Genomic DNA, 19597 nt, shown 5'->3' on the forward strand with positions numbered 1-19597 from the left:
CAGGAATTCTTTAAGCAATCAATTCTAGAAATGTGCTCCTCCTCCATTTCCTATTCCTTATGGATACCCACGTCCTTTCAAGACCTTTGAAGATAGACCATGGAGTTTTTTTACTGCTAAGATAATAAATCTGTAGCCTATTGGAAAACTGGAATAGGCACTGTGAAATTAATGACAAATAGTATTAGTTCGATTCCCAGTACTAACAAAGGAGGGCTACAGGAATGATGGTGTACTCATGTTGCTTTTGGCATGTGGGATGCAAATCTAAGGGCCTTCCCCTAAAGAAAACAAAAACTGATCAGCTGATGACTAATTTCTTCAACCTCCAGGTGCCAAAAGTAAGAAGTCAATTTGGTTGTTTTGCAGTGGGGAAAAGAATCTGCATTTTTGAATTCATTTCCAGGAAGGCAATTTTAAATACATTCTCTGGACTACTGTCATGATGATAATAATGGCACCAGTTGATAGTAAGCACAAGAATGTTGAGGAGCCAGGCAATTATTCTCTTGTAATCGCATGATATAAATCCTTCCACTTCACAGGTCTCTCAAATATCCTATACCCCAACCATTCTGTGACAGTTTCAAAAGTTTCATTCAGAAAATACATTTTTGTTCCATGTGATCATTTATCTGAATCCAGTCCTTGGTAAATCAGGATCCCCACACACTACATGGCAAGTTCTATACTTGCTAATAAACTCTACTGGGTAAGTGATAGTGAAAGCACCTAAAACAGAAGAAAAGGAGAGCATCTTTCAAAATTGTGCTTAAGTAGGCTATAAAGAAGTTCACCAAAGGTGGACTCTGGGGCTCACGGCCTGTAATCCTAGCTACTCAGGAGGCTGAGATCTGAGGATCATGGTTCAAAGTCAACCCAAGGAGGAAAGTCCTTGAGACTCTTATCTGGGATTAATAACCAAACTCAGTGAGATTCCTATCTCCAAGTAACAACCAAAAACCTAGAAGTGGCCCTGGGGCTCCAAATGGTAAAGCACTAGCCTTGAATGAAAGAGCTCAGGGATGGTGCCCAGGCCCTGATTTCAAGCCCTATAACCAACAAAAAAAGAAAGAAGGAAAAAAAGAAAGAAAGAAAAAAAGAGAGAGAGAGAGAGGGAGGGAGGGAGGGAAGGAAGGAGGGAGAGAGGGAAGGAGGAAGGAAGGAAGAAAAAAAGGAAGAAAGAAAGAAAGAAAGAAAGAAAGAAAGAAAGAAAGAAAGAAAGAAAGAAAGAAAGAAAGAAAGAAAGAAAGAAAGAAAGAAAGAAAGAAAGAAAGAAAGAAAGAAAGAAAGAAAAGAAAGAAAGAAAGGAAAGAAAGAGAAAAGTTCATCAGGTTGGAGAATGAAGGAAGGAACACAGTGTTTGGAACTTGATGGCACAGAGACACAAGAACTTGAAGAGATCTGCCATACCCAATCTTAGATGTCAACTCACCTGAACATTCATGTAGAGAAGGAGAACCTGGAAGAACGCTATGAACTAGGGAGCTCTCAGGGTAATAACTTACCAAGACCATTCAAAAGTTGAATGGCAAGTGAACTTGGCATTGAACTTGGCAAGTGGCTGACTGACCAATTTTATTTCAGTTTCTCCTAAGAGGACCTTCTTCTGGTAATCATTTTCCTCTTGGCCATAAAAGTATCATAATGTTTACATAAATGGAGGACATCTGTTATTTTTGCCTGCCTCGCATCTGATCCTCCTTTGTTTGGATCCTTTTATCCCACTCTTGGTCTTGATTTAGGGCGAGTAAAAGCCCTTCCACTCTTCTTCATGTTTGCCTCCAGATCACACGCATAGAAGCAACCAGGTTCACCTGAATCAGTTCATTTCATGCTCTGAGTTCAATGTAACCCACACCAGAACAATATGACTCAGCTCTTGGATCTCTGTTTGGAACATTGAGAACAAGAAGCTCTCCTTCACTAAGCCTTCAAAGCTGGAAGCTGGGAGAATGTAATTCTGAACCAGACTGGGCTCACTCACAGCGCCTGGCAGAGAAGGAAGACGAAGAAAAGCAAAGCAGAAGGATGGAACAAGACTTCATCTCGATGACAGTGTTTGAACTCACATATCTAGATGTGACTCAAGTAAGACAATTTCGGGCTTCTCAGCATATGAACTAATACTTTGACCCTTCGGCTTTGTCTATGCTTTTATAAACAAACTTGAATGGCAAAGCCTAGATAATGTATTCACAAAATCCTTGAAAATGTGCAGGTATTGGTTACCATTAATAACTTGAAAGAAAGTAATTTTAAATTGCTTATAGCAGAGATTTCTGTACTGACTTCTGAGTAAAATACACTATCTGATCAAGCCATGGAAACTGTGTATTTTAAAAATCTGGAAAGTGACTCACTAAACTACAGAAATGTTGATGAGAGACAGCTTTCTTCAACCTACTACTTGGAGAAATCTGGTCCCATTTCTGGCTTGGATAGGTCAGAACTTTCTAGAAAGGCAACAACAGTTGTCAATGGAATATTCTACAAAGTCAACACACTTGTACTCTGTCTGGGACTCCTCTGACCACTGGAGAATGAGCACTGTGGAAACTTTCCTTGAATCAGCATGGTGACTGCATTTCTCTGTAAGATAAAGGTGCTCCACCTAATTTTTCCCCACTACAGGGTAGAAAGACAATTCCTTGATCCAAATCATATAATATCTAAACCCATCCCTACTGCTACCCTGACATTCACTTGCCCACTAAACATTCCGTCCTAAACTTTACTAATAAATATCTTTTAGTTAGAAAACTGGATAAATAAGATATAGGCTAATTTTGATCATAAGTTTCTCAGTTATAAGTTCAAATCAGAAGTAAACTGAACAACACTTTAAAACATTCTAAAATAATTGAGACTATAGAGACCCATGAATTATTTATTACAGACTGGGAATAATGCTAAAGGAGTATAAGTTAATTAATTAGAAAATTATATATACACATATATAAAAACATACATTTATACATATATGTATATTTATATATATATATATCACTATATACATACAAATTCATTATATATATTTTATATGTGTATATATCTCATTTTTTTAGCCAACAAAGATCTTAGCTTCAGAAAGAACTTATTGTGGTTTTAATGATCAGATAAGTGTTATCAGACACATTAACCATATCTGCTGATAAACAATCTCCAGTCTCCTGTATAAATATGGTACATTAAAATCACTGAATGAAAAAACATTTAAAAGTCATACTAATTCCATTGATAAAGCTAGTCTTGATGCAACTTTTCATCAAGCTACAGTTATAATTTTTTACAAAACACAATGAATATCCACTAGAACTTATAGGTACTCTACTTTAATTTCTTTAGTTATATAAAAGATTTAAAATACCATATAATAGTTTAAGAGTGTAATTATATTTAGTATTGTAAATCCTAACGAATACCATTAAATGTCAGCTCTGCTATACTGAAGTGGGATTTAGAAAGATATGAAATATAACTCAAGGTTCTCTAGTTATTCCTCAACTAATAGTGTACCTTTCATCTACTTAAGCATCTCATAAATCATATTTAATACAACCACAAAACTAATGTGTGCTTTCCTGACTTTCTTTTCCTCAATGTTTATTCCATATTAAACTACCACTCCACATTTGTAGCTGATGTCAGGTTTGTATTATACATAGGCTATCTTGGCTGGAACTGACGGCAAATTCTTCTAGAATGTTCTTCCTAGCTCAGCTCAAATTCTAAAGGAAGCAGATTTACAAATGACTTCAACATGCCCCCAAACAATGTGTTCTACTTTATGGGTTAAATCCACTATGGGATTTATGAGTCAGGCATAATAGTGCATGCAGACAGAGGAAGGAGGTTCATGGGGTTTGAGGCTAGCCTAGACTATATGGCCAGTTCAGGGCTAGCCTGAGCTACATGGTAGCTTGTGTCAAAACACCAAGGGCATGCTGGGCGCTGGTGGCTCATACCTGTAATCCTAGCTATTCAGGAGGCTGAGATCTGAGGATCATGGTTCAAAGCCAGCCTAGGCAGGAAAGTCCATGAAACTCTTATCTTCAATAAACTACCAGAAAACTGGAAGTGGCATTGTGGCTCAAGAGGTAGAGTGCTAGACTTGAGCTAAAGAACTGAGGGACAGCATCAGGCCCAGAGTTCAAGCCCCACAACCGACAAAACAACAACAACAAAGAAAAACACCAAGGACATATTTCACTTAATATATTTTTTCCAAGTCTTTCCATTTCCTTACTAATGGTACAATATCATTTTTGTGATGGAAGAGTAGAATTCCATTGTGTATATATGCCACATATTCTTGACCCATTCGTCCACTGAGGGCATCTGGGTTGATTCCATATCTTGGCTATGGTAATAAATGTTGCAATGAACATGGTTGTGTTGATAGCTTTCGTGTGGCCTAGTGTGTGGTCTACTGGGTAAATACCCAGGAGAGGAATTGCTGGATCATAGGGAAGCTCTATGTTTAGTCTTTTGAGGAACCTCCATCCTGCTTTCCAGAGTGGTTGAATAAGTTTACATTCCCATCAACAGTATATTGTTAGTTTTCTTGAAAATGACCATTCTAACTTGAGTGAGGTGGGATCTCAATGCTATTTTGATTTGCATTTCTTTTATAGCAGAGATGTTGGGCCCAAAGAAACACAAGCTACATGGTTTCCCTAATTTGTGGTAAACAGAATGTGCCTATAAATCTACAAGTAAATACACTACATGATTAAAAAGAACACACGAGGTCCCATGGTTTCCCTTATTTGCAATAACTAGTATATGTCTGAGTCAAGCAGAAAAGGTCAGATAAGTTGATGTTAGGGAAGTGAACCCCAAGATAAGTATTCAAATGTTTTTTTTCTTTCATGTGATTGTTTCTAACATATTTATAAGATTATTTCTTTATTGCTTTGTATGTCCCTTTCCCACGGTATAACCCCTGCTTTCACTGTATTTGATGTTGGTATAATTTGTGGAGGGGAAGGGAAAAAACAAATCGTTTATATAGGGATACAGGTGGACCCATCGCAACAATGAGATGTACAAGTCGTTATGCTGAAAAACAAACTTTACAACTTTGGTGGGGGGGGGGGGGAGCAGGTGGGGGGGGACGGGATGGGAAGGGATGGGAAGGGGAAACAAAGGAGGAGGCAACACTGCTTGATAAGAAATGTACTCATTATCTTGCCCATTTAATTGCAACCCCTCTGTATGGTATTTTCACAATTAAAAAAATACACTAGGACATGATAAATTATTCGGGTCTCTAGACATTCACACAGTAAGACATAAAGAGGATATTCATATGTGCGTATGATCATATAAAATAATATTTTATAAAATTAACTACAAGAAATGGAAACAAGATTTTTGTTGTTGCTGCTGCTGTTTTTGTTGTCTTTTCCTTTTGTCGTGTTTATTTGTCTTTGGGAGGGGACGGGGGAGGCATAGAAAAAGTAGGACAAAAGATAAACAAATGCAGCAGTGATATTCACTAGACACTGTGTGGAAAGCAAGTTCCACAACTTGGGGGTGACATGGTTCAAAAAGAAATGTGCTCATTACCCGACTTATGTAACTGTCACCTCTCTGGACATTACTTCTACAATAACAATAAAATATATTCTAAAAATACTAACATACTGAATTTAGAAAACCTAATGTTTGAATTGATTGATTAATGTATTATCAATACATTCATTCTGAACATACTAAATATATTAGAACTACATTTGGGCATATGGAAAATGTTTAGAAATTACAACTTACAATAATTAATGAAAAAACAAACAAGCAAAGGACAGTGAATGTACTTCAGTAAAATACTTGCTTACCATGCCCAAGATCCTGAGTTCAATCCCAAGCACCACAGATAAAAACACTAAAAGTGAGATTGGGATTTTTTTTCAGTGTGAGGCTTGAACTCAGGACCTGGGCACTGTGCCTGAGCTCTTTTTTGCTGAAGGCTAGCTCCCAGACTTTCCTAACTGGGCTGCCTTTGAACTGCGATCCTCAGACATCAGCCTCCCATGTGGCTAGAATTACAGATATAAGCCACCAGCACCCAACACGGTTTTGGTGTTTTTTTTTAAGTGTGGTTGTTATTAAGAATAGGGGCCACAAAAATCCAGTCTTAAATAAAGATGTTTGTTTCTGACACTTTTTTGTGCTAGGGTATCATAGTCTTCTTGATTTAGGCACCTAGTGCTGAGATTTGAGGCATATACTTCCAAAATCCACTTAATTAAAAAATAAAAATAAATGGAGAAACCAAGATCAATTGCCCACAAAAACAGGCTACATTCTTAAAATTTTTATTACTCAAGTTTGGAACATGAAAAACATTTCATTTGGGATTTTCTACTGTTTCCTGTCATTCCCATGCAATAACATTTCTCTTTTAGTGTTATTCCAATCAAATTAAATTAATTTTCACTACTTTGCTTCATTTTCTGAACGCTGTCTATGCTGATACGGAAAAGCATTAACAGTCTCCAGATATTCTTTTTTTTTGAGAAATCAGGATGTTTCTGCTGTTCTCAATGTGATTTTTTTTTAATGGTGATGAGGAGAGATTTTTATGACTGCTCTGAAACAATTTCACAAGAAATGTAATGCTGGAAAACTTGATCCTGATGAGATGACCTGGCTATCTGATAACCTAATCCAGAATAAGAACTTGCTATTCACCAATTATCTCAAAAAAATTCAAACCTGATGTCCCCGGAGCAGACGCCAAGATTATTGCCCACACAATTCTGTTCACAGGCTGTGAACAGCAGCTCGCATTTCTCAAGTACTTCCTGTTGCACACTCTCCTTGGAGAGTCTCTCAGATGAAGCTTCATGCAACCCCTTACACAGCACTGTGGTTGTATTTATTAACAGCTGGGGGAGATGGAGGTTTGGACCAGTTAAGTAATTAAATTTAATTAACCAATTAAATTTAATTAACCAATCTGACTCTCTCCATGTGCTAAAACACTTATCACTATACAAATGGCTTCCAGAATAGGGTTTTTGTCTAATTTAGCTATGCATTGTCTATAGCAATTTGTATAGAATCAAGTACACAAGTAGTTGACATACACGTACGTGAGACTGTGCTTACCCTGGAGGGATTCTAGAACTATCCTGTAGGCCGTGGCGTGACGCTGTACCTGCCATCCAACACACAAGCTGGTCATTTCAATCTGGTGGGCTTGGAGATCGGTCACACCCAAATACACTATAATGACAGAGAAACATTACTGGGTTACAGCACAGACAGAGCTGCAGATGTCCCTATATCTGAAATTAATTTAGGGTAAAATTCTCATACTCAGAGGTAGAAGAGGAAATCCTCCAACCCCCAGAAAGTGCACAACAGTCAACAATTTCATAACTGGAGAAGATGTTTTCTGAAACATTATCTGTGAAGTTGTCTGGTGTTCATAAATGAAAAAGAATGTATATGTTCACAGGGAAAAAGTCAGACACAAAATGGGTGGTTTTCTTCTTCTGTTATTTATGTGTGCTTTCCACAAGTTCTGCAACAAACATAAAATACTTCTCTAATAAAAGCGTGAATAGATACAATATGTACCTAACCAGTGCAGATAGCCATGATTTAAATAAAAAGGAAGAACAACGCCAACAATAAAAGTGCCACACAAACACCACTGCGTGAGATCACAGGGTACTGTTACTTGGTTTCCTTCACTTAACACAATGCTTTCCCCACCACCACCCTGATCTCCCAGTGTCTGGTCCATGCTACTGCAAATAACTGAACTTCATTCTTTTTAATGGCCAAATGGCATTCCATCGTGATCTCACTCCTCTGTAGACACTAACAAGGTTGATTCATAAAGACAGAAGTAGAGGCTCCCAGAGACTAGAGTGATGGGGAGAGGATTGACAGTGGGCACTCAGCTACAGAGAAGACAGGAGAAGTCGATTCTAGTGCTTGATCACCTGGCTGGATAAGCACCATTGATAACAATGCATTAGGACTTTGAATGTGTGTACCACAAAAAAAAATGATTTTTCTTTCTGGACTTGAAAAGGTTACAGAAGGAGGTTATAATTTCCAGTGCTTCTGAATCGCAGTCATCCCTTGATCATTCTCCTTCGTCTGTCTGTTTCTTCCTTTCATGCTCCTTTCATACCTCTGCTTCCTTTAACCATATGTACATGGAGTATTCTAACTGTATTTGTCCGGCTTCCTTAGAAATGATTAATTTTAAGGTGATAGGCCAATTATCCTAATTTGATCATTCTACCAAATCCAAATCTCAAAGCATGACATGATGCCCTACAAATACATACGAGTGTGTGTCGATCAAAATTTTTAAGATCAACCAAAACATAACTGAGAATGAGTATAGTTTTAATTTTTTTTACATGAAAGACAAGTAGAGTACTAGTGGCTGATGCCTGTAATCCTAGGTACTCAAGAGGCTAAGAACTGAGATCATGATTTGAAGCCAGCCAACGTAGGAATGTCTATGAGACTCTTATCTCCAATTCACACCAAAAAAAGCTGCAGGTGAAGCTGAAGCTCAATTTGTAGAGCATAAGCCTTAAACAAAAATCCCAGGCCCTGACTTCAAGCCCCAGGATGGGTATAAATAAATAAATACAAGCAAATTATTTTTTAAATGCATAGATTTCTATTTATCTTTAAATGCTGGACACAAAAATTAGTGTTTTGGAAAGCAATAAAAACATTCTCTTTTCAGGGACTACACAGGAGTTAGCTCCTGGTGCCTAACATTAAATCTAAACAGTAAAAATGCTGAAAATTAATATTTACTTGCCCTATCCATATAATTTTCTCTTATGTCTCTCTCTTCTACCTAACTCAAAATAAAATTGCCTAAATAATGTTGTTGTCAAAATGGTACAAATAACCTTATGTAACCATTATTTTAGGAAATTAATAATGGCTTACATAAACACTCTAACTTTTTTAAATATTAGAGTATTTGCCATTTTGCTTGTGAGGAAGAGAAATATCTGTAATAAAGAGCCCACTTGATTTTTATTTTAAAGACAAAATTATAAAACAATATAACAGCTTCAGTCTTTTAAAATATGTTTGGAATTTTCAACATCTATTTGTTAAGGGAGAGAAGAGGGAAGGATACAGGAAAAGGAAAATAGAAAAAGGCAAGAAAGAGGGGTTGAGGGTGTGGCTTAGTGGTAGACTGCTCCTCTAACTTGTGTAATGGGTTCCATCCCCAGCACTGGAGACAGATCAGGAGAAGGGCGAGGTTGGAAGAGAGGGGAGGGGGAGAATGGGAAGGATTGCATCAGAAATGCACAAAACAGAAAACAAAACTAGCCTGGGCAGGAAAGTCCCCAAGGCTCTTATCTCCATTTAACTATCAGAAAACTGGCACTGTGGTTCAAAGTGGTAGAGCACTAGCCTTGAGCAAAAGAGCTCAGGGACAGAGTCCAGGGCCCTGAGTTCAAGCTCCATGACTTGGGGCGGGGAGGGGGAGAAGAAGAAAAAGACAGAAGTGATACAGACAGGGTGTATACAGGATAATCCAGCAAGGAAAATAGAAGAGAAGAGAGAAGAGAGTGTGTGAAAGCGTGCAAGCACAGGATGGTGAGGCAAAGGAGGGGTTGGGAGCTGGTGTAATAACACAACAGAGGCATATACTTAGTGCCCAGAACAGTGTGACTTCAGCAGACCACAAACTAAGGTTTCCCCACATTGGCTGAAGACAGGGACCATCTCTTTTGGTGCTGAATTTGTGCAGTCTCTAGCCTTTAAGACCCCCCCCCTCCGGCCAAGATATTCTACAAAAGAGAATTTAAGAACCTCCTTTAATGAAAGAGCTAACTCTTAGAAGAAATCCAGGGTGGTCTGGGGCCTGGTTTAATAAAGGCCCCCTTCTTTTCTACTACTGGTTTTATGAGATTCATTATTTGATTAGAAATGAGGGTAAGATACATGGCAAGTGCATAAACCTTGATTATTGCAATAATAATAGTGGTTATTCATTGAGGGTTAGCTCTGTCTATGCTGTGTGTGTGTGTGTGTGTGTGTGTGTGTGTGTGTGTGTGTGTGTGTGTGTGTGTGTGTGTGTGTGTGTGTGTATATATAGTTCTCCTTTATCTTCACAATGATTGCCATAAAGCACTATTGTCTTCATTTTAATGTTGAGAAAACCTGGGCTGGGAAGAGTTAAGTAATTTGCCCAGGGCTATAGCTAACAAGGAACACACTTAAGTTGTATTCTTTTGATTACCACACAATTATCACTCTCAAGAATGGCACACAGATTGGAGATAGCACCAGGGCACTTTAATTAGCACAAAACCAACCCATTTGTAATTGGGTCCACTTATGTATTATTTAGAATACAGATTTTCTGTTTATGGTAATTATATGGGTTTTGAAAAATATTTACGTCCAAAACTGTAAGTCAGTTTAAAGAAATATGTTAGACAGATGGTGTGGAAGTCTATACAACCAACTTCGGTAGCATGGAAGTGGGACAACATCGTGTTACTCCATGGGTATCTGGGCACACCATATGCTAATGAGAATTCCCAGATGGCATTGCAGACAGCATGAAGGACCATAAGAGAGTACAGAACATACTTTGAGCTAACAGGATGTGTGTGTGTGCGCACACATGCGCACACACGCACGTGCACGTGCACATGCATGCATGCACATGAAGGAGAAGCAATGGCATTGAAAAGCACCGCCTTTTCCCTGGCCCAACTTTGTCTGGCACTGGCCAGGTCAGGCTACAGACTATCTGGAAATTTTCTCCTAATTTGACCAATGCCAACAACAACTTTCCAGAAGGAAATCCCATCTGCAACCACCAAGCCTATCTGAATGCCAGCTGCTGACAGCCACTTGCCAACTAGGGCTCTGTACCACCCGGAGGAAAGCACACACCTTTCTTTCCATGAAACACCATCCAGAATGGGCAATGCTGAGGACAAGGAAAGCCAACCGCTGGCATTAACGCAAGGGTTGAGTTACAAGTCACAGGGAAAAAGCAAACAGCAAAGCCACCTGTGGGACTGAGGCTAGTGCAGGGGAATCTTACATGTTTTTACCAGGCCTGACAGAGCATCGCTGAAGCCTTCGGCCTGGGAGGCAAATATCTTCACATTGTAGTCCATGCCACTGAGGAGGTTCGTGATCAAAATGGTGTTAACGTCAGCACCCACAAAAGTTTCCAGTGTAGGGCCAGGAACTAGAGAAGAAAGTACATAGTGAAGTGACGACAGAAAATGGAAACGCAAGGACTGGCTCTCGGGCTTGCCTCCCCATTGCAGGGCCTAAGTACAATCTGAGTACACACATACAGAGTCGGATACATATATGGTAGGACCCCACTGGGGTTCCTGACCGATACTTACCACTGACAGGTTTGTAGACAATCCTGTAGCCCTTTACAGGACCAGCTGGGGGATCCCATGTGATACGCAGCCGGTTATACCATTCTTCTGAGACTCTCAGATTTTGGGGACCAGAGGATGGCACTGAGCAGAAGAGAAAAGGAAAAAAAAATAGGGACTTAATGTGATTTCCTTATTTTTTTGGTGTGGGTTTCAGAGCTTAAACTCAGCCTCTCATTCTTGCTTAGCTTTTTCACTCAAGGCTGGTATCCTACCTACCACCTGCATTTCTAGTAGTTCATCAGAGATAAAAGTCTCATGGACTTTCCTGCCTAAACTGGCTTCAAGCTGAGATCCTGAGATCTCAGCTTCCTAATTAGCTAGGATTACAGGCGTATGCCACTTGGTGCCTTGCTATATCGTTTTCTTCTTTATGACAGAATCTAGGATAGCTCCCACAAGGTCAACCACATTCCTAAGTGGAAGTTCAATGAAGCACAAAGCCTTTGTGACTTTGATTATTTTCGATATTAAATATTTCAAAAATTTCTCTCCGAGTAAAGTTTTATCTGAAATCCAAAGGCTCTTAAGAGTCGTGTCAGTTTGTTTCTCTTCAACTAATTTTAAGGGAAAAATAAATGAGCAATATTTATTAAAAATTTCTCTCTATGCACCATTCTGTTCCACAGATATCAAAGTCTGCTTCTCACACCTTGTGAACATGATTATTCTCGGAGGTAAAAATCTGATGATTCCTTGCTTTCTTCTTTATCCTAATTAATTATATTGTTTGAAGATTTGTAACACTGTCAATTTTTATAGACACATTGGTCATTTATATGAAGGACTTTATATACTATTCTTCATCTTGAAAGATCTTATCATCACCACTTTATTATCGATAGGCTCAATTGTGTTGACCACTCAGCTACAGTAGCTAATCGACTACAGTAGAAAACAATTTTTACCACTCAAGAGATTGTTATAGGTAATGGCACTTCTGTCATGAGTTTGAGGCTATATTTCTAAGTTTTTATTTGGGTCAAATAATGCTTGAGGGGTTGAGGAGGCGGCTCAGCAGTAGAGTGCTTGCCTTGCATGCATGAGGCCCTGGGTTCGATTCCTCAGCACCACATAAGCAAAAAGAAAAAAGCCGGAAGTGGCACTGTGGCTCAAGTGGTAGAGCGCTAGCCTTGAGCTGAAGAGCTAAGGGACAGCGACCAGGCCCAGAGTTCAGGCTCCACAACCGGACCCCCCCCCAAAAAAAATAATAATAATGCTTGATTTTCATCTTTAATTTCTGCTTAAGTTTGTGGCTTTCAAATGCTTATTTAGCAGCAAAAATACCAACAACTAGCCAGAATCCACAATGCATAGAACAAAACCAGATGTTACTATACATTGACATCTCAACACATACACTGTCTCCAAATGCATACAATAAATTCAGTGATCCGGTGTATGAGATCAATTCAAGATGCCAACGTTCTAGAAAAATGAAGGGGAAAGCTGGAAACTCCCCAGCCGCATTCCTCTTCTCCCTTCTTCTCTTCGTCGTGGATGCTGAGGCAGTCACTATGGCAACTCTGAGGGCTCAGAAGACTCTAGGCAGGGCAGGCTTGGCCTTGATTGGAGTCTGTGTCAGGGCACAAGTAGCATGGGTACCAGAGTAGAGACACAGGCCAGCACTGTTAAATGAGGACATGATGCTGATTTGCCCAGTTTTGCCCAACTGAGTAGAATCAGGACTTTGGACTGCAGGATTTTAATGGCTGGCAGTGATTTGAGGTCATGTGGATGGTTTGTAAAGCCCCTCAGGCTTCTTTGAGAACAGAGGACAGCAACTGTGGTTGAAGGAAGACCCCAGAGACTAGTGCATTGCTCCAGGTGAGGCCCAGAGAGGTGGGGATTGTTAAAACCTGTGAGATATACAGAAAGTAGACTGCAGCATCCACTGTGTTCATCATCAGAATTTTTGACAAATCAGACACTGGAGGAGAAAGATTTTCTTTTGTCAAGACAGCTTTTTGACGGAAAAAGACAACTGAAGTCCATAGTCATTTAAACAACTTGCCCAAAGTCCCGCAAGTTGACAGATTTTGGTCTCCTATTAATACCTTTTGTTCTTTATAGCACACAGCACTGTGCTTTGAATATGAGTGGTTCCAATTCATGAGACACCTAGAATCCAAAGGAAGAAAGCTTCACTTACAGGTTTTTCCAGGAGCGGAGACGCTGACCCCCTCTCTGTCGGTGTAGAGAGGTGTCACTGTGACTTTGTATTCCATATCTGGAAGCAGAGACTTCAGGAGGATACTGTTCTGGCTGCCAGGCACCATGACCTGAATAGAAATGCAAAGAAACCACAGACCCAGTCAGAGCCTCTGCTCCCACTGTCCCGCCCATGCAGCCCGACTGTAGATGTTTTGATGTGATCGGAAAGGAGATACGTTTGAGGAGTGATGAGAAAAGAACAGGCGTTCATGCAAAAGCGTTTCTCTCTGATGGGTCCTGCCTAGTCACCCTGTGTTTATCATTGCAAGTACAGAAGGTTTAAGTTTGAAACTCATAGACTGTCAGGGGAACTCATCTCTCAACGTCTTTTCAACATGGATAACATTTCCAGAAGAAGAGGGTAATGCCCTGGTGAGCTAGCAAGTGTTTATGGACCAGAATGTTCATTCTATAACCCAGATTGCTGTTTATCAGTGCTGCTCTGATGTGCACTATTGTCTTACAAATCCGGCCTCCCCTGCTTTCCTCCCTTAGAGATAGCCTGACCCCCCATGTTTCACCCTTTCAATTGGAAAGAATGGATGCCAGCCAAGAGAAACAGAGCCAGGCTTCAAGAGCCAAGATTTCCAAATTGAAACGTATTTGCTGACAACACTTCAAAAAATAAAAATCACTGCAGCCATTTTATTTCTGAAAAGAGCTGTCTTCCACAATCTGGAGCCACCATCTGTCTGTGTGTAAAAGACTGTGGGGGGGGGGGGGGGAGAAAAAGAGCAGAGCAACACAAAAGCCGCTCCACCAGCGTGCACCCTCATGGCTGGTAAGCCCTGGGGTCCGCGGGAGGATGCTGAGGACCAGGAAAGGAGCCAGCTTGCAAGGCTGAGACCACAGAGCACACCCCCCCCCCCTCGTGCTGCAGTAGGAGCTAGAACGTCTCAGGACCATTAGGAATCTAATCACAGCTGGGGGAAATGCTAGGATGTAAGAACTGACCCAAATGGACTTAACAGAGGCACAAGACTGAAATAGCTGGAGAGCATGTTCCATTTTCCAGGCCTAGGTATTGCCAGCAAGTCAAGGGCGGAGCTGCCTCCTTTGAGATGAACCCATAAATCATGGGATGAACCCTAGAAAGCCTCGCGTTGAACCGAAAAATGGCTGTTACTAAGATATTGCAAAACTCTAGAAAGGCAATCATTTTTATATGAAAAAGGAAGTCTGGATTCGCTGATTTTATAAATATAACTCTGCTCCTCACAGGAGAAGACACTGAAATGTACAGGATTGTTCTGACTTAAACCCAGAAATCTGCTTTATTCCAGGGTGAGTTAGACAACCCTGGCAATCAGGACATGAGGAAGAGCTGAGGTTGCCCTGACTTGCATTACACTGTCAGTGTAATTTCCTTCAGGGTATTTTTTTTTTCTTAAATTTAACTCCAATGGAGCACAGAGCTGCAGTGTTCATCCTAAGCTGTCTGTCTAGCAAACCACCCATGTAGATGCTCCTTAAATAAGGTCATGTCTCAGGCTGAGAAGCCCATGGTCTGGCACTCAAAGATAGCCTGGGGAGTACTGAAACATGGCACTTGTTTCTCTTATCAGAAAGTCATAATAATATCTCTCACTCGTCCATCACACTTTCATCATCGTCATCTCCACAACATTTCGTAGTCAGGAGTATCATTAAGGTCCTTTACAGATGGGGAAACTGAGGCCCACAGAGCCCAGTCAAGGGGCCATATTGAAACTCCAAGAATCTAGTCCAGGCTTTACTATAACTCTTTTTTCATGGGCTTGAACTCTGGGCCTGGGCGCTGTCCCTCAGCTCTTCAGCTCAAGGCTAGTGCTCTACCACGTGAGCCACAGAGCCACTTCCAGTTTTCTGGTGGTTAATTGGAGATAAGAGTCTCACTGACTTGCTTGCCTAGACTGGCTTTGAACTATGATCCTCAGATCTTAGCCTCCTGGGTAGCTAGGATGACAGGTGTGAACCACCAGCACCCAGCTATTAAAACTCTTGTTGGCTACTCAACATGAGTACACAACACAAACTTGTGGTATTCACACTACTGGTGTTCATTTCCAAGAATAAAATGGAAATCTTTTCTAGGGTGGGCCAAGTACTTTCTGCCTGTTGAAGCAAAATAGAGTGAAAAAAATAAACAAATACAATAAAGCAGTCTAACTAAAAATAAATGCTGCTGGTCATAGCAGATGGTACTTTTTCATTTATGAAACAGATCTATAAAAGATGTTCGTGACTAAATGGAACACAAACATTGCCAGTAAATGTTGTTTTTTTAATTTTTTTTAGAAATGCAACTTTATATCAGGTGGCTCATGCTTATGATTGTGGCTACTCTAGAGGCTGAGATCTGAAGATCTCCAGAGCAGAAAAGTTCATGACAATTTTTTCTTCAATTAACCACCAAAAAGCCAGAAGTAAAGTTGTGGCTCAAGTGATACAGTGTTAGCCTTGACCGAAAAAGTTGACAGACAGAACCCAAGACCCTGAGTTTTAAGCTTCGGGTCTGGCACAAAGGAAAGAAAGAAATGCAATGTCAGTCTTGCTATGCAATCACCCCGATCTTTCAGAGCTGCCTGGATCACAGGCACAAGCTTTGCCCTGAAGTTGAAGATGAATTGCAAGCACCTCATTTCATTTCCATCTCATGAACTTCTGTTTCAGACAGCGCCTCACAAACGGTGATGATGGATTGAAGTAGGAGCAGTTTGTTATTTTAATTCCAATTATTGCAGGCTGACGTTTGTATAAAACACCACAAAACTGCTAGAAACGTGGCGTGATTTGATTGTTGCAGCAATGTCAAATTTCTCTCAATGTTTTTTTAAAGCTTAAAATGTGAATCTGTCCTGCAGGAGACTGAGCCACACGTTGAGTCACCATACTCTAGAAATTTCTTTATAACTCAGAATTCAAGCCTGAGTAACACTTCTGACGTGTCAGCTCTAGAAAGTCTAGAATCTTGTCCAGCTTTGTGCACATAAATTGGAAAGCTCTGAATCCTTGTGAAATATATGGCAAGTAGTTTTATTCTAACAGTTCAATTATTTGGAAATGTTTGATAGATTTGATTATGCATAGACAACACGTTAATAATTCACATGCATTTATGGGTAAAATAAATTTAATTCTCTTGTTCTGTTTGGTTTACAAACAAATTTATAAAAGATGTTCATGACTAAATGTAATACAAACATTGCCAGTGAATTTCATGATTTGATTTGATTTTTTCAGAAATGCAACTTCATACCAAGCACTGGCATGAAGTTATTCTCCAACTTCAATACTTTTACTCTTTCCTTCTTGAAATAATAATCAAGAAAAATTTAGAAAGATAGTAAGAGAGACATGTATCTTATCTGGGCAAATGCCCTTTCCTGAATTTAGGTGCACTAGCCATCTATCTTTCCTAGACATACATTTTAATTTTAAGATGTCATTTGGTCCATGTAATTACAAGACCTTTGAATTTTGGCATAGGTCTGCACTAACAGTTCTGTATTAATTTTGTACTCTGAACTTAGATGTATGCCACATTCTATTGTCCAATAACAACACATTACACTTGCATAGCAGTAACACTTGACAAAACACAGATATAATCTCAATCCTATTTTGAGAAAGGGCCTTTAATTTATGTACACAAACCTAACTTAACTTAAATCTACTAAAGAAATTTGACATTTAAAGAATTCCACAGCGCTTTCTTTTAAATAGCAAAGAAGAATCATGTCTGCACAGTAAATTTGTCAATATTTTTCATTTTCATTAAAGGTTTGTTTAACCTGGGCAGACTAAGACCTCTGATCTTAGTTTCCCTTAGCTAGGTGTCCAAGTGTTTCAAACATAAACAGTGTGAATTGAAAGAAACAAGCAAAGGGAAAATTATCTAAAAACAACTCAAAGAAAATATTATTATTATTTTACCTTGCACAGTTTAACAAGTGCATGCATGAGATTAAATTGTTAACCTTGCTACACAAGCAGGACTAATTCACCAACGGGCTTCATGTGTTTCTTGGAAAGAGTGAAGAAACAGAAATCAAAACTAAATCTCCTTGTACTATAAAGTCTCTACGGATCTCATTCTTGAGAACTAAAGTACAATAGTGTAATTGTAGGAAAATAAAATGTCCAAATTACATATTTAATAGCCATACTTAAGCAGCATTTTCATTTTGCCAAATTGCTAATTATGAAGCCTTTGAAATACATGGTCAGAGTAAATTAAATCTATTTTGTCCTGCCGGGGGTGTGCCAGTACTGAGGCTTGAACTCTCATTTGGCTTCTTTACTCAAGGCTGGTATTCTACAATTTGAGCCACACCTCACATCAAGTTTCTGCTGCTTAATTAGAAATGAGAGTCTCGCAGATTTGTCCGTCTGGGCTGGCTTCAAACCTCAATCCTCAGATCTTAGCCTACTGAGTAGCTAGGATTACCGGTTTAAGCTGCCAGCACTTGGCTTCCATCTACTTTGTTCAAATGTCCATTCACTTTCTCTAGAATACTCTCAGACAAATCTCATGAACCTGCTGACCCTCACCACAGAAGAGCTATGGATAGGCTTGTGTCCTAAGATAGCTCCCTATCACTTAGACACTTAGAATTTTGCTTTTAGATAATCGCTTACTTATGCAGTTCAATAAAAGTGATTTTCCATCAAAGGTTTTGTAAGTAAGAAAGGATAGTGTTATTTTGGGGCAATATTGAATTTTGGAGACTTCTTTCCGAAAGTGTCAAAGAATAGAAAAAGGCAAGCAAATAGGAACTATAAATAAAGTATACGCCAAGACACAATAGATAGACAGACAGTACCTTCTGGCTGAAAGCTAGAGCAACCTGGTCTAACCAGGCATATATCTGGGAGACAACTTAGGTTCCAGACTAAAAGGAACGATCTGGTATAAAGTAAGAAAACACTGGGAGATGACTAGCTTTGCCATGTAGAAATATAGCTAAAACAACTTAAAAATACTCAACATATAAACATCTAAATCTCTGAGGAAAGACACCCATGATTAAGAATGAATGAGAAATAACTCTAAATCTACTCAAAAATCTAAATCTACTTTTTGTTCACAGCCGATCTATTGTTAGGAACATTCCAGCTAAATAAGACCTCTCATGCATGCCTTACTTTAAAACTTTCCATCAGATTCCCAAGGAAAAGTTTAATACTATGTCAAACCTTTTCATATGTATACATAGATATTTACAGTATAGTAACCTTTTGTCTTGTTTTGGATTGATTCGTTTGTGAGATGGGAATAGTTTTGTTGGTGTTAAGAAAGGATCTAGTTTTTTTGTTCAGGAGGGTCTCAAAATTACAGGTTCCAGTAAGCCTCTGGCATCTCAGTCTCTGACAGCTGAAACTGAATGCAGATGCTACAGCACCTAATGCTCTTTTTGACCCAATTTTTGTGCGCTATCAGATGGGCAAGAAAGAAGAAGTATTGTTAGAAGTATGGTCCAGAGGCTTGATCAGCTTGAAGCAAACTGGGTATAGAGCAAGCTTTAGAGGTTGAAAAGTCATCCATCCACCAAGAGCAAAGTTCCAACTGACCAAGACCATTAATTTCTAAAGATGGTAGCATCACCAAGCAGTAAGCAGCAAAGCTTGCAGTCATCCCTGGAAATGGCCTCATGAGCTACAAGGAAAGTCTGTAGAGTTTCTGGTCAGCTGCATTTATACAGACCGTGCCTACCACTTCTTCCATGGGGTCCCCTTGAGCTGTCATGTAGGTCACCCTAAACTGCTCCACACTGCTGTCAGAAATGTCCCATGTTACCCGCAGGCTAGAAGTGGTTTCATCATCTACCACCAGGTTTCTGATTCCTGTCTGGAGAACTGGAACAAACACAACCAAGGATTAAAGCACTTTTAACCTATCGTAGTCCTAAATGGCCCACAGAGACTTTATAGAGAGACAATAAGCATCATCTAATGTGGCTCTGTGATGAGGACCC

General features: G+C 39.6%; 1 protein-coding gene across 3 annotated transcripts in view; it reads right to left on the minus strand.

Annotated features, from left to right (window-relative positions):
* Col14a1 (collagen type XIV alpha 1 chain) overlaps positions 1–19597 on the minus strand; it is a 167833-nt gene that overhangs the window by 79081 nt on the left and 69155 nt on the right. For 2 of the 3 annotated variants that reach the window (XM_042673143.1, XM_042673146.1), the window contains exons 18-22: positions 19327–19478; positions 13579–13708; positions 11388–11510; positions 11072–11221; positions 7120–7236 (exon numbers count right to left, since the gene is read on the minus strand). In XM_042673143.1, coding sequence (XP_042529077.1) covers positions 7120–7236; positions 11072–11221; positions 11388–11510; positions 13579–13708; positions 19327–19478 — 672 coding nt within the window. The remainder of the gene's footprint in view (positions 1–7119; positions 7237–11071; positions 11222–11387; positions 11511–13578; positions 13709–19326; positions 19479–19597) is intronic. The other variant, XM_042673144.1, reaches the window with a different exon arrangement.

This window comes from Dipodomys spectabilis, unplaced genomic scaffold, assembly GCF_019054845.1.
Source record: "Dipodomys spectabilis isolate Male_0828 unplaced genomic scaffold, ASM1905484v1 ptg000783l, whole genome shotgun sequence".
NCBI lineage: Eukaryota > Metazoa > Chordata > Mammalia > Rodentia > Heteromyidae > Dipodomys > Dipodomys spectabilis.